We start from the raw sequence: 16,537 nt of genomic DNA on the forward strand, positions 1-16,537 counted from the left end.
TTATAAATTGACTTATTCTCGGGTTCACCCCCTATCTAGGTTCACCAACCAATAGGATTATGTTATTTCATATTCGATATCTTTTAAAAAAAAAAACAAAATATTGTCAAATTATATTATTTTTTAAAATTAAAAGGTAAAAAAAAAAAAAAATAGTAGTAATTACAAAAAAAAATATTTTTAACGTCATCAGCAAAACATTAAACCCTAAATTCTAATCCCTAAACCCTAAATCCTAAACCCTAAACCTTTGGGTAAACCCTAAACTCTAGGATAAATCTTAAACTCTAGGATAAATCTTAAACTCTAAATCAAAATCAATACACACTAAAACACTCAAGGGTTTAGGGTTTAGGATTTAGGGTTTAGAGTTTTAGGGTTTAGTGTTTTTATTTAAAGTTTAGGATTTACCCAAGGATTTAGAGTTTACCCAAAGGTTTAGGGTTTATCCAAGGGTTTAGGTTTACCTTAGGGTTTAGGGTTTAGGATTTAGGGTTTAGGGATTAGGATTTAGGGTTTAGTGTTTTGCTGACGACGTTAAAAAGATTATTTTAATTTTTTTATTCTGTAGCTGCTATTTTTCTCACTTTTTTTATTTTAAAAACATAATATAACTTGATAATATTTTGTTTCTTTTTTTAAAAGATATCGAATTTGAAATAATGAAATCTTATTGGCCGGTGAAACTAGAGATTCACCCTAGGGAGTGAACCCAACAATAACTCTACTATGTCATCTAAAAACGACAGTATGATGTTTCATATGGTGGCGAACATACCAATCAAAATCTCTACATTCACATTGTATTAGAGCTAGACTGGCTAAATGAGAAATTGAATGCGTCAGTGTGTCATTAAATTGAAGTTTGGAGATGGTACTATGTTCACATCGAAAAATAAGAATGATAACCATTCTTCTTGTTGTCTAACCGATTTTGAAAATTGAGAATTCAAGTATTCCTTTTATAATTCTTATATTTACAAATATTATTTTGTAGTCGAGGTCTTTTTGGAATACATAAACTTTGATATTAAATCCGTAATCTACTTATCTCTACATCAATGCCACAAAGCAATTTGCAACATGTGGCTATGTAAACCGGAAATACTTCACTTCGTATCAAATTATTTCTGTCATCTTCAAAAAATATTAACGGTACAATTTAAAAGTAGTGATATAGATTTAGAACTTAGTAGCTTCATCCATATATATGTCTAACTTTATTTTAATATTGTATAAAATATAGTTATTATTTTAAAAATCTAAATCCTAATTTATACATCTATTTTATTAAAATATTTGTTTTTTAAATAGGGATTATTCTACTTTCAGATACTAAAAGAGGCCCTAGGAGACATACATACTAACTACATATCCTCATCATGTCTGTCTAATAGCATGTGATATTGGAGTGGTCGAATAGAGTCTGAATCTAAAAATAAAAAAAAATATTAGGAAAATTTTCAAAATAAATACATAAATTTAGTTTAAAATTTCAAAATTTTATTTTAATGTATTATTAAATTTATAGTTTATAATTCGAACATAAACCTCAAATATATACAGATAAAACTATTAACTTTTAAAATTATTTTATTACATTGTTAAATATATAGTTAATATTTTTTTTGGAACATCGTCTTAATATAATTTAAGACGGCTCCGATCTTCATGTAGTTGAAAACAAAAAAATATCTCTTATATAGTAAAACGCAAGTCGCCTAGCGAATAAGAATCTGACACTTGGAAAAACTTTACAAAATGAAAAATAAAAACAATTAAATTATTCTTTTCATTTCTTATTTTTCAGAAATTCGACCAGAAAAGTTAAAACAGTTCATTTATCCTCCACGTAAAATGAAAAAAGCAAAAACAGTTTTAACTGTCTCAACCACTACAACACGATCTCAACTTCCTACACTAAATCAATTTTAAATGAACACTAGAATCACTCATATAACAACTTTGTTTACAAAAAATTTCCAAACAGTTTACTTTCTTCCACAACCGATGCTTGTGTCTTTTCTATAATTATCTATTTTCAAGAAGGGCTTTTGATTTTTCTTATCTTAAGAAAGTTCTTGAAGTTGCGGAAGAAGCGAAGTTATAGATGGCTTATGAAAATTCGCTGGTGTACATTCGATGGTGTACATTGCAGACGAGTTCCTATAGTTGTTTAGCAAATGAATAAGTAATTTTGAATTCTTTTTACTTTTTTTTTTTGTAGAGGAGTCGTTGTTACCACGTCTTCATGTAACGAGTTTTCTTCGAACCAAAGCTGGTCAATGAAAAATTAGGTCTATGTTTCAAATTGATTGTAATAAAGAAGAGTTAGACAATGAGAAGAAGAGACTTCAAACTTACAAGGAGATTGTCTGCGTAAAACAAACTATATTCTAGGATGATGATTGAAGTAGGGAAACTCCAAGAAACAAGAGACTCTTATTGTTCATAGTTTGGTTAACAGGTTAGATGCATAACCTTTTAAAATCAAAATTTTGTTATATGCTTGACCAAATTGTTAATATCGAATTTGTGCAAACCTCGAATGACTATTATTAAAAGTATTTATATAAAAATATCATAGGCTTCGTATATTTGATGTATATTTTTGAGGAAATTTTGAATTTGGTTAAAATAAAGTAAAATAAAATAAAATAAGTTATTAGTTAAATATGTTCATATATTGAATCTCTATAATATTATTTAAGAAGTCAGTTTTCTATGTGTCGCTCTCACGTTAACTCTCACGATGGTTGATTACACTGATACCCTTTATGAATTAAATTGTTACATTGAAAATACTATTATTTACTTTTTAATTAGTTTCCTTTTTAAAATTTTCCAAAAAATATATACATATATTAAAAAGGAAAATATTTATAAAGTAAAAAAACAAATTAAAAAACAAAAATATATGTATATATAATATGTTTACATAAAAAGGAAAAGTTCATAAAATAGTAATATTACATTTAAAAAATATTTTTAAATAATATAAAATATATTTTTGAAGTAATAAAATACTTTCTTTATATCTATATTTTCGTCGATGAGAAATATAAATTTGTATATAATGTGATTTCATTAAAAATAATCTTGCACATATAAAATTTTTTTTTTGTTTTAAATCATAATTTTAATTAACACAAAAAAAATCAAAGTAATAGAAATATTTTTATATATCTATCTATTTTCTTAGATGATTACATAAAATAATTAAGTAACCTAAATTGATATATGTTTAATTGACTTAAAATAGTTTATAATTAGTATTATTGAAATATTTTATTTATTTTTCATATATTTAGTTGACTATAATATCTTTCAATTATAACAAAAATATATCGATAAATTATATTTTACTTATATAATATTATTTTCAAATATAATCACTATTTTGTTTACTCCTTATTTTTAAGAGATATTAAAATAACTAAAAATAAAATTTAAAAATAAACATAGTTTGATCAAATAGTTACAAAATAGTTTTCTTAATATTAAATTTGCTTTTAAATTTTATGTTTTTATGTTTGTGGAACTTAATAGAACCATAATTAAAATACCAAAGCAAATCTGAATTCTTATTTTAAGATTATTTAAAATAAATTTCAGTTTCCATTCAATAAATCAAGAGGAAATTTTATGTTTACCACTTTCATGATAGCACTTTCCATCTTTACCATCAATAAATAGGCATTTTTAAAAATATCTTCTTCATTAAGTGGCAAAAGACTCGTATACCCTTGTTATCTATATATAATAAATTATTATTTAAATAAATAAAATTCTTCATTTATGTTTTTGAATTATACTTTTTCAAATTCGAACTTTTTTATTAATTTGGTTTTTTTGAATTTTCTTTGAAACTTTTGTTTTTAATTTTTGTTTCAAAATTTCTTTTTGAAAATTGAAGATTATATTTGAAACTATTTTTTAAATTTTTTATATATTTTTTAAGTATTTATTTTTATATTTATTAGAATCCTAAATTTCACATTCCAAAAATCCTACTCCACCCCTCAACTTAAAACCCTAAGTCTAGATTAGTTAACCTAGGGGTATAAGTGTCTTTTACCCTTCATTAAAAGTGAGGGTAAAAGTGATTAGCGTAAACATGAAAATTTGTATTATGAATGTGATATTTGTGGCAATTTTCCATAAATCAAGGGAAGTTACCATAAATACCACATTCATAGTACCACTTTTCATGTTTACACTAACCACTTTTACTTTCATTTTTAATAAGGGATAAAAGATACTTATACCCCTAGGGTTAATTAATCTAGCCTTATGGTTTAAAGTTGAGGGGTGGAGTAGGATTTTTGGATTGTGAAATTTAGAATTCTAATAAATATATAAATAAATACTTAAAAATATTAAAAACAAAATTTAAAAATAGTTTCAAACATAATTTTCGATTTTTAAAAATAAATTTTGAAAAAATATAAAAAAAATTATAAGAAATTTCGAATTTGAAAAAGTATAATTCGAAAACAAAAAAAAAATTAATTTTTATTTTTTATTTATTTAAATAATTATTTATTATATATATAGAGAACAAGTGTATTAGAGTCTTTTACCACTTAATGAATAATGTATTTTTGAAAATGTCTATTTAGTAGTGGTAAAAATGAAAAGTGGTACCATGAAAGTGGTAAACATGAAATTTCCTCATGTAACTTCCTATTGATCATCGCTTTATTTTATAATATTTTTAAAAACATCAACGTATAACTTGAGAAATTTTATGAAAATACATGCACATTTAAACGATAAATAAATTTGATTTGATTTGACTTAATTATAATAAAAATAATTATACTTCATTTTGAATTTGAAAGAATATAAGTAACTCAATATACTAACAACATGAGTGACTCGACTAATCCAACTTATATATAAAATCATAGATTTAACTACGATAAGAATATATAATTTTATAAGAATAGTAATTTATTTTATAAATATAAATCATAGGACAACTCAAAATATATTAAAAATAAAAATAAAATATTAACTAACTGTTACAATTTAGTTCTTTTGTAAAATGTATATATATGCACGAGACTTCAGAATATTATCGTTATCTTAATTTATGTAATTTGGAATCAGACACTTTAATTTATTTTTTCTATCTAAGCACAATATATCTTAAGTTATACATAATCTTCATAAAATATATTTACATATCTAAGACAACCACCTAAATGCAAATAAGAAATTAATCAAAACTTTAATATATAGAATATAAAATATTATAGTTGAATTGAGAGATGCAATCCAATTTATTGAAATGATAACTAAATCGACTTTAAAAACAATAAAATCGATTAGATATAACATATATAAAATCATATGTATAATTAAAGTAATAGATATTATTAATATAAATGATGCATACAAATTATAAATTAATTTAACATTAAAAATAAATGATAATCAATTATTATAGTATATTTATTTTACAAATATTTATATCCGTGCGCACGCGGGATAATCAACTAGTACACCATAAGCATCAACACAAACGTATACCATGAGATAACTTTTGTATCGAAACGAGACATTTATCTTTTCAGAAAAAAAGACGAGACAATTTGATATGACTGTCAAGAAATAGCGTGACGGTTATCTTCAAATGGAATGCCAGTAGGACCGTCAATTTTGGGTAACGTGACGGAAATAGCGGCTAAATATATTATCGTAATTCACAGGTGTACACAATTAAATACAGGACAAGGAATTCCAACAATGGGTGGAATACGATAACTTATGAAATAAAGTCAATATTAAAACGAATATTTCAAAGATTTCGGCTATTTTGTGAAATTTGGATAACTTTTTCTTCAAAAAGTTCTACAAATACTGCGATTTTTTTTTTTGCAACTAAAAAAAAAAAAAAAAAAAAAAAAAAATGGTGTGATTTGTTATTAGGTTTTATATCAATGTGTTTCATATTGTTCAAATATTAGATATAACACAGGAAATACAACAATTACGATCAAAAAAAGATAATTAGAGCTACTCTATAAGGAAAAAAAAACTAGAGTTCAACACGGAAGTAAACTCGTGAAATGGTGTTCACATTTAGTTTTATTTCATTTCAAATATGTTTTTTTCATTTCGAAAATTTAATTTTTATGATTTTTTTACTTTAAAAGTGAGGATATTTTAAAATTTTAAATTCACAAAGGTTAACGATATGTATGGATATCTAATTTTTCTCTTTTCCATATGGACGAAATAAAAATAAATAAAAAATATTTTTTAAATATATAGTAGAAAATGAATGAAGCCAGTTAAGTTTTAACTTAAGTAATAGAATAAATAAATATGTAAAAGATCGAAACCTTGTAAATGAATAATGGTCTCTCGTATTTGAGAAAAAGAAAGAAACAGTAACTAGAAGTCAGCTCGCTCAACATCGATTACGAATTACGGCCGCCCAAATAAATGTGTGGACGGAAAAACGTCACTTAAACGATCACAGTGGGGATATCAAAGAGGATATCTAATCGAACGATAAGACACGCCCACGTAATAAACTGTCAATATCTGACTTGGTTATACTAAACATTTACCAAAATACTCAATTTCCCTTTAAATCTCCCCTCTCACCACCTTTCAGTGCTTTCACTGTCTCATCCTTTGACAAATGCTGTGTGCGTCAAACCAAAACCAGAGCTCTTAAACTCTTTAATCGCCAAATCTCTGATAATGGCTAACCCAATCAAAGTCTTTGAGCTAAATACCGGTGCTAAGATCCCATCGGTGGGACTTGGAACATGGCAGGCCTCTCCTGGGGTCGTCGGTGATGCTGTCACCACCGCTGTTAAGGTTTGTGTCTTTTCATTTAGTTTCATGGTTATTTTCTCCCGAGTTTCTTACATGCTATGGTGTGATTAATGAGTTTTATTCGAAGACCATCTTCAACATATTTCTACTTTGTTTCACCTAAAAAGAAATATTTCTATTTTTTTTATAGTAGAAAAACTCTAAAATAAAAATGGATTATACTATATTTTTCTTATTAGAAGAAATATTATTTTTGTCTCTATATCACCTTCGAAACTGAAGATAATTAAGTAATCTTAACCCATGTTGGCAATCGTCATATTGATTGCGCTCAGATGTACGACAACAAAAAAGAGGTAGGTACATAGATGCTTGATCTAGACAAGCTTAGACCACCCGCAACGCGGGCTGTTAAGTGAATCCTTAACATAAATCCTTAAGCTAAAGGGATTATAATAATATTAAAAAAAAATCGGCAAGTTAAGAATGAGTCCTTAATTAAGGGAACTAAGGACCAAATCCTTGATGTGCTGGCGCTACAGGATTGGTTCGGGAAAAGGGTTGTGTTTCGTAAGAGTGAGAAAAATCATTCACTTTCGCGAGCAACTGAAAAAAAAACACGAGACGCAATAAGAAAGGGGATACAAGAGGCGATAAGAGAGCGTCTTTGTTGAAGGTAAATCCGAGCTCTTTGTTCAATTTCTTTCATTCCGGAGTGGATGCATGTTTATTTCATCAGTTTTTAGGGTTCGATTGTTGGGTTTAAATAGATTTAGGGTTTCTAATCGAATTGGGGATTTTATCGGATTAGGGTTTTCGTCTGGGTTAGCTATTTTCTTCTTCTCGATTCACTTGTTTGGTGTTTTCTTCGCGATTAAAGGTTCGGAATTGAGGTGATAATTGATTAAGGGTTTTCGTCTGGGTTTGATTATTTCTTCTTCCATGTTTTTTGAATGAAATTCGTCTAGTTTGATTATAATAGGTTATCTGTTTTGAATGGTTACAATCCAGTAAATCTTAAAAAAAAATTCTTCTCGCAGGTTGTGAAATGGAGGAAGAACTGCGAGATATGAAGGCACGCAAAGCACACTACGACATGCTCCATTTCGTTGCAGATGCGCAACAAGGGATTCCCAAATTGTGCCCCTGTGGATCAATCACGAAGGAATCCGTAGATGAAGAGGATACATATGACTACCTCCCAGGGAAAAGATACTTCATCTGCAAAGACTTCGAGATTTGAAGTGTTATGTCTCTTGCTGTTTGATCAATTGCTGTTTGAAATATTTTTTTTTTGGATCCATTGCTGTTTGACAAAGTTTATTCTTCTTTGGCAGAATGACGGGATGCATTTTAGGCAGCCATGGGTTATGGGTGTGCAACAAGAGGTGGAGAGGCTCAAAATAAGGGTTCACGAGCATGAGAAGCTTCTCAGAGAATGCGACGAAGTAAAGGTGAGTTTCTATGTTAACAGAATCAAAACTTGATAGTTGTTTGTATGTCATTTTAACCTATTGTTTTGTTTCTCTGATGTCTGTTCAGGCCCATGTGGGGATGTTGCTTAGGCGTGTGTCTGACCTTGAGAGAGTCCTCTGAGGTTAGTGTTTAAAGTTACATGTCTTCTTTAACTCTCTAGTTTAAAATTAGCAGTTAGAATTGAAACGGATAGGACTATCGGTAACTTTGTAGTTTGAAAACGGATTTGATTCCTATGCTTTGAAAACATTTACTTTGCAGTTTGTACTTTCCAACTTGGTAGTTATAAATGCACACTAAACCACCATTAAATTTACCGTAACTGCATCTTGCAAAGTAAAATTGCATTTAATTGTCTCTAATTGGAGAGATACGCGGTTTTCCTGGGATACGCGGTTTTCCTGGGATGATAGGAAGCATCGACTGTATGCATTGGGAGTGGAAAAATTGCCCAACCGCTTGGAAAGGACAATATACACGGGGATCAGGAAAGCCGACCATTGTCTTGGAGGCTGTAGCTTCACAAGATCTTTGGATATGACACGCTTTTTTTGGTCCCCCAGGTACTTTAAACGATATTAACGTCCTCGATCGGTCTCCTGTTTTTGATGACATTTTACAAGGTCGAGCTCCAAGGGTACAATACGTGGTCAACGGACACCAGTATGATTTGGCGTACTACCTCACCGACGGCATATATCCGAAATGGTCAACATTTATCCAATCAATCTCACTCCCTCAAGGTCCTAAAGCCGAGTTATTTGCTAAAGTTCAAGAAGCAACCAGAAAAGATGTGGAACGTGCTTTTGGAGTATTGCAAGCTCGATTTGCAATAGTGAAAAACCCGGCTATTTTGTGGGACAAGAGACAAAACGGGATGGCTATACTCAGTTTGATACACCTGCGTTTGAAGAAGTAGACTCGAGTAGGAGTCCACATGTGGATATGTCATATTCTACCGACATGCCTTCAAATCTCGGTAATATGCTTGGCGTACGGAATCATGTTCGTGATAGGCGTATACATGAACAATTAAAAAATGATTTGATTGACAATATTTGGAACAAATTTAGTAATGATGAAGATGTTTAATTTTGTATGTTTACATTTAATCATTTAATAAATGACAATTTATTATTTAAATGTTTTACAAAATTATTAATTTATGATTTCTAAGATTCAATTCAAAAAAAAATAAAAAAATCTAAGAACTCCAAAGTGGATAACACCATTGGACTCACAATTATGATTAGAGTCCTTAACTATTCAAAAAAAAAATTAATTTTTACTTACTAAGGACTCTAATGGTGGGTAACACCATTGGAGTTGCTCTTAGTTCTATGTTAGTGTATCTTCTCTATTAAAAGAGAAGTATCATTTTTATCTACTATTTTGAAGTCTACTAGGTCCATCTATTAAAATATCAAAAACATTTATATCTATCTTAATTACTAAATTAAACATGTGAACCATATCTCTTATATAATTACATTTAACTTAATAATAATCTATATTTACCATTGACCACTTACTCTTGCATACAAACGATTTATTAACATTATTTACTACAAACATTACCCACAAACTAAGCATCTCTCGATTGGTAAACATAAGCCAAATTTAAAAGTTTCTTGAACATGATATATCATATCATTTAGTTCTCGTGGGTCATAACATAAATTTCATCTCATATTGAGTCATCATAATATTAAGTCCCAATGATCTCGAGTTCTTTTAATTATTTTCCCTATATCAAAAGCTTATTCCTTTGTCTGTATCAGCATAGGTAGAAGACGACTGCTCTTAATTTTTAACATCGGTTTAATTGGTTTATTTTCCAATCCAACTGTTTGAAATCAAAACAAAAATGAAATATGTTTAGTCGACTGATATACCAATATATTCATAAAAACAAATGTTTGACAACCACAAATTTTACGGTAACATTCAAATATTCGAACAACTGAAACTTCATTCAAATTTTTAGGAGGAATATTCTTTAGCATCCTTTCCTGCTTCAAAAAAGATTGTCGATTTAAATTTAGGAAATCCACTTTATGATTTCTTCATGATAAGATAACTAAAAAACCAATACTTATAACTAGCTAATAAAAGTGGCAAGGTCTTCTCCTACAATCACGTAAAATTGAATATTCTTTGACAACATACCAGAGATTTTTATTAGTTACGAAAACCCTAAGCATTTTCTCTACACCTATATATATATAGAGCACATCGACATTAAGATCTACACAACTAAACCAAACAAAAATGTCTTCAAACAAGATTACAAGAGCTTCACCTTGGTCAAAAACGTGAAGCCCTATAGAGATGGTTGGCGTGTGCAGGTTAAGTTGCTTCACTCATGGAAGCAACATACCAGTTTTGGTGGTCATTCATTAGAGTTGGTCTTAGCCGATGTCATTGTTTAAGCAAACCAATACAAAGAAACAAAAAATATTCCTTGAAGATAATAACCTAAAATGAGACTGTTTCAACTCAGAAAACTGTAAAAGCAGAATAAACATGGTAATTATGATCTACCACAAAACAATTTGTTCCTAATGCAACGAGAAACAATACAAGCTCTGTAAAAGTGAACAAACAAAACAAAAGTAATGATTCACTAAAATATCACACTAAATATTACCAAAACAATTACTCAGTACAACTGTCAGCAGGCGATCAAATTATATTAACAGTATAACTAGAAGAACTGAAATATATTCAAAATAAAAAACCAATCAAAAAAAAAAATCTATAACCTAAAACGAAACTATTCATACAGAACAGAGTAATAAAAAGTTTAACCTTTGCTTTACTCTTGATTCTGGTTTTCCTCTTCTGTAAATTGATTCAGTTGGTCTTCTTTATCAATATGAAACCCATCAGACACATAGATAATAACAACGTCAATCCAATCCAAACAGCTTTGTTTGCTTTAACATCTTAAGCGAGAATAGGTTAAGCAAGAACATCAAAAGATCAAAAGAATCCGTACCTTTTTCAACCGATTTCACAATGTATAGCACCTTTGGTGACTGGTGAAAGGATTTAACAAGAGATGATTTCCTGATGGATCGTGAAGGATGAAACAACCCCTAACTGTTCCTTTGTTTCTGGTCGATGACAATTTTTTTTTAACGTAACGCTAACTGATTTTTTTTTCATGTGCTAATTAGTTGACCTTTAAAATGGGCCATGCAGTTAAATATGGAAATGGATAATCTGAGACAAAATAGCCTAATATCATTTGGTCCATTATGAGAGTATTATTTTTTTGAGCAAAATGAGAGTATTATTTGTTTCAAAAAAAGAATTTTTTTTGTTTGCTATTAAGAGAAGGATAAATGTGAATTATAAAAATAAATTAAAAAATGTATGCGGTCTGGTTAAAAAAACCTTAAGAATGCTGTAATTGTGAATATATTTGTTATATACAATAAATGGTGATATATATTCATTTGTAAAAATCTAAATTAAATTTCCAACAATATTTTTTCTTAAATATATATATTGTGATCATTTATATAACCATACTAATTTGTACCATTCATAAACAATATATACAAATGATCCATCTCATCCTTGATCCATAAATAATATAATACATCACTTATTTATATATCAAATGATAACAGAATATGAACAATTTACACAAACACAAGCAACTTAAAATTATAAATTAAGATAACACCCGCGCATCCGCACGGGTCCGAGCCTAGTCTATCTTAATTAACATTTTCTACCAGCTTTTGTAAAATACGTTAAGTTTCTGCTATGTATGTATAATTATGTTACACGTTCTGTGATCTAATTTTACAATTACATACTTAGCTTTTTCATCAAAAAATAATTACATAACTAGTTGACTAAAGATGAATTTGAATTGATACATATCTAATTTTCAGGTCTAATGAATATTTTGGTACTTCATATTAATTTTTGTTTAGTTAGTACTATTCTTCTTTTGAATGTTTATTCCTCTTGAAATTTAAAATTTTAGGTATTTGACCTATTTAAACTTTATTATAGATCATGCTAAGTTCTAATATATATGTTTAAACATCTGTTTGACAAAAGAAATTATATAAACATCTAAACTGCTTGTCTCTAGTCCCAGCGCTCTACAGTACACAGCAAGCATGCGGTCTTCAGAGCATCTTTAACCCTAAGAACTCATTAGAAGTTTTAATTTTTTTTTTGTCTGATTTATAAAAAAAACTAACCAATCGCGGGCCGCCACGTGTTAGTGGGGTCCACGAACATTAGAAGAACTCCATCAAACTCGCCTTTTGCAGAAAAAGAGGAAATGATGGATTTTAGTTTTCTGTGGAGCCCACACCCCTTAAAAACCCCTTAGAGCATCTCTAACCCAACTGCATAATTTACTGCAAAATAGAGTAAATTATGCAGTTATGAACAAACAAAAAAAGTTTTACTCCAAATATGGAGTAATGCATTTTTTGTTTGTTCATAACTGCATAATTTGCTCCATTTTACAGTAAATTATGCGGTTGGGCTGGAGATGCTCTTAAGGTGCCTTAAACTGTTTAACTAAACACATTCTTCAACATTGGGAACAATCAAAACATCCTTTTACGCTAGGTTTTACATATGTTCTTCCTTGTTCTTTTAAATATCTTTTAGCAAAGAAAAATTGATTTGCTTACCCATTTGTTAATACTTTACAAAACCTTATTATTTTCTAATGATATTCCAAAGCTTATTTGTTTTCCAAAGAGCACAATCATAATATTAATATGTGTATTGTGCTTGTCAGGGATCTGCGTTATTAATTGTTTTCCTTCTTGAAGCTTGTTGCTTCCATGTTTCTATTTGGTAGCGCCTCCAAGAAATATACTGAAACTTCCTTTTCCTATGCAGATTGGGGCAGCTTTGAAAAAACTGTTTGAAGAGGATGTAGTAAAACGCGAGGAGTTGTTCATCACCTCCAAACTCTGGTATCTTTTGATGTAGTGTAATCTAATGAATATTCCGTGATTAAAAAGCATAGCTCTCTAATCTTGCATTTTCAATTTGTTTATCATTAAAGGTGTACTGATCATGACCCTCAAGATGTGCCAATGGCGCTGAACAGAACTCTACAGAATCTGCAGCTTGACTACGTCGATCTCTATTTGGTAAGCATGCATCATTTCAATGGAAATGTTATGTGATCAAATGTGAACTAAGTCTCATGGGGGTTCGACTAAAAATCAACTAGTAATAAGTAGATTAATTAGCCCATATATTTAAAATATTACTTTAGATCTGATATAAATTCAGATGTGCTATTCCTATATAACATAAATCTTCAAGAAAGTGTTGAAAATTGTTTATAATTTTGCTTAAACCTAATATGTATGAAAGATTAGTCCGTAAAATGTATTTATGAACTTCTTGAAGATGCACTGGCCTGTACGGATGAAGAAGGGTTCTGTTGGACTTGATCCCGAGAACCTTTTGCCTGTAGACATTCCTAGAACATGGAAAGCAATGGAAGCACTCTGTGATTCGGGCAAGGCACGAGCCATAGGTGTAAGCAACTTCTCCACCAAGAAACTAGAAACTATCCTGGAGTTATCTCGTGTTCCTCCTGCTGTTAATCAGGTGGAATGTCATCCTTCTTGGAGACAAGCTAAGCTACGAGAGTTCTGTAAATCCAAAGGAGTTCACCTCAGTGTAAGCATTACTCATCTCACCAATACATGCACATTCTCTATACTTGTGTCTTACTTAATATGTTTTATTGAATATTCCTCCTAGGGATACTTCCCATTGGGTTCTCCAGGAACAACATGGTTCAAGAGCGACGTTCTAAAGAACCCTATACTAAATACTGTTGCTGAGAAGCTTGGAAAGTCTCCTGCTCAAGTTGCGCTTCGTTGGGGACTACAAAGGGGTAACAGTGTGCTTCTAAAAAGCACCAATGAAGGAAGGATCAGAGAGAACTTAGAGCAACTGCAACGGTGATTTTAGATGAGTCCTTACAGTTAATCCTTAGCATTATTTCAATATAATATTATTATTTTGGCTTAATTAGCTAGGGATCAATCCTTCAAGAGGGATTGGAAGGACTCTATCCTTAACACACGTGTCTCTCTCTATCTCTCCTCCCACGCTCTCTCTCGATCTCTCCTCGCTCCATCATCTCCCACCATGATCCTTATCGAAACCTTTTCGAAAAATCCTCTTCTCCCTTTTCGTTTTTTCCCCGTATGACTCAATCCTTAGGATTTTTAGCTACGCTATTGGGGATATCGTGTTTTGTGTGCGTTGAATTGGCAGGAGGGTACTCTGACTTTGGTTGAAATTTTCATATGTGGTCTTGTTTTGTTTTCTCTTCATAAAGTTTTGTCCTTTCTATGGTGAACGTGAAGCTCTTTTTCTGTTTTATCTGGATTCTGTTATCGGTCAAAAATCTCATGAAATGAAATTGCATAAATCTTATTAGGTGTTTGAAAAAGCTTGAATCTTTTATGTGTTGTTCCTTGGAGTTAGGTTGTTAAAGAAATTAGAATTTTTGCTAAGGTTTTTTTTTTTTTTAAATGACTTGTTTGTCTCTGGCAGGGGAAGTGAAATGGCTCTTATCAATTTGGAAGCTCATGTGTTGCTGCTCAGTGGGGGATTCGTCGTCCTCATGTTGCAGTCAAAGCTTCTTTTTATCCAACCAGATTGGAATCTCACCATGACAAGTAAGAGTCTTTAACTTTACCATTCCTTAATTTGTTGAGATTGCTTCTTCCCATTGCATATAATTGCTGTAAAGTGTTTAGTCTTACTGCTTTGTAAAGTTTCATGTATCTGAGAGGCTAATGAAGTTGTCTTTATTTTGATATAACCTTCAGCAGTTGCATCAGCCAAATAAATTGTTTGGGAGCTTCACAGTCGAGTATGTTTTCTTATGGCTCCTTGCCCTTCTTGTCACTTGTAATGGGACAGTCCCGTAATTCACATTCTTGTAGAGGAGCTCGCTTCACCATTAGGCCTTAGGTTGAGTAAACAAAATATACTTTTGAGTTTATGTCGTGGATCCCAATAACTGTCGGAACGTTACGGATGCAGTGGAAGTGAATGGAGGGGTTATTGTGTCGGTGGTGAAGGAGGAAGATTGGTTTAAGAAGCATAGGAGCCGAGTGAAAGTGATTGACTATGGCGAAGCTGTCATCATGCCTGGTCTTGTTGATGTGTAAGTTTGATCTTAAACCACATCACCAAGGACTCGGTTCTGTGTAGTTTCTGCTTCCTTCTGGAACAATGGCTGCTGCTGCTGGTAATCAAATCATGTTTCAATTACTTTGAGTTTCGGTACTTAAACATTGGCTCTTTCTTTGAAAGTTAATTTCCTAGTAAAGTTGGCTCTTTCCTTGACCAATGAAACATGAACTCTCTCTTTTTTTTTGAACTTCATGAATACAAAACGCTAAGGACTCTAATTCAAGTAACACCAATGGACTTGATTCTTTTGATTAAGTCCTTAACTATTCAAAAAAAACACCAAAAAAATTTAATGTTTTAATAATGCTAAGGACTCTAATTAGAGTAACACCATTGCATATGCTCTTAGATGTTTTCGACTGGTCAATATATACCCGATGACTTGTTTGCCAAGTTTTCTGATATTGAACAGGTACGTGTAAATCCAGACGTAAACTTTGTTGCTATGTTCTACCTCTGTTTGATCTAAAAATGAGTGTTATGTATTTGGATTACATGCAGGCTAGATTATTGGATGTTTCGTTCTTTGTTCACGAGACATTGGGCTCTTATAGGTCTCTTGAAGAATTGTGGGATGGCGAGATGTGATATTTCAAATGATCTATTTGTTTTGTCAAATGATAAGAGGTTTTTATGTATGATGAACTTGTCAGTTTATTCATGAATGTTACAGAACAGACATGTCACTACATAAACTTACAACCATATATATTTTCTTTTTGAAGTCTTAATTAAAAATATAATTAATCTAATTTTTCTTTTTGCAATGGATATTATAGTCACCTAAAGTCGAAAATGTGATATTTTGCAAATGGCTGCGACTTGTGACTTTGTGAAGCAATACCAATCAAACCCTACATTCAAGAGGTAAAAAATCCAAACGAGTTATGAAATATCGACATTTGAATCATTATTGTATTAAAACCAAAAATAACGTCAATGACAGCGATTTGCGCAATCATGCGACTATGTGAAACTGAGACACATACATATATGTCTGCATGTAGTGAAGAACAACACCGAAAAGATAGGACACGCCAAG

At 30.5% G+C, this 16,537-nt stretch overlaps 1 protein-coding gene across 23 annotated transcripts; it reads left to right on the forward strand.

The window, feature by feature from the left end:
* Positions 1-6,288: 6,288 nt before the first annotated feature.
* LOC106427725 (NADPH-dependent aldo-keto reductase, chloroplastic-like) lies at positions 6,289-16,247 on the forward strand. Of its 23 annotated transcripts, none has more exons than XM_022699064.2 (13): positions 6,590-6,840; positions 7,341-7,474; positions 7,839-8,044; positions 8,136-8,252; positions 8,341-8,395; positions 8,688-9,253; positions 13,162-13,238; positions 13,331-13,418; positions 13,684-13,959; positions 14,044-14,246; positions 14,848-14,972; positions 15,126-15,907; positions 15,997-16,247. In XM_022699064.2, the coding sequence occupies exons 6-12, from the start codon at positions 9,212-9,214 to the stop codon at positions 15,143-15,145; spliced, it is 831 nt and encodes a 276-aa protein (XP_022554785.1). In that variant the 5' UTR covers positions 6,590-6,840; positions 7,341-7,474; positions 7,839-8,044; positions 8,136-8,252; positions 8,341-8,395; positions 8,688-9,211; the 3' UTR covers positions 15,146-15,907; positions 15,997-16,247. The 23 variants fall into 23 exon arrangements, 22 of the variants coding, with proteins under 22 accessions (XP_048608501.1, XP_048608492.1, XP_048608493.1 ...); XM_022699065.2 differs by having other exon boundaries at positions 8,898-9,253; XM_048752545.1 differs by having other exon boundaries at positions 7,839-8,252.
* The last annotated feature ends 290 nt before the right edge of the window (positions 16,248-16,537 follow it).

Source organism: Brassica napus, chromosome C3, assembly GCF_020379485.1.
Source record: "Brassica napus cultivar Da-Ae chromosome C3, Da-Ae, whole genome shotgun sequence".
In the NCBI taxonomy this organism is placed as follows: Eukaryota; Viridiplantae; Streptophyta; class Magnoliopsida; order Brassicales; family Brassicaceae; genus Brassica; species Brassica napus.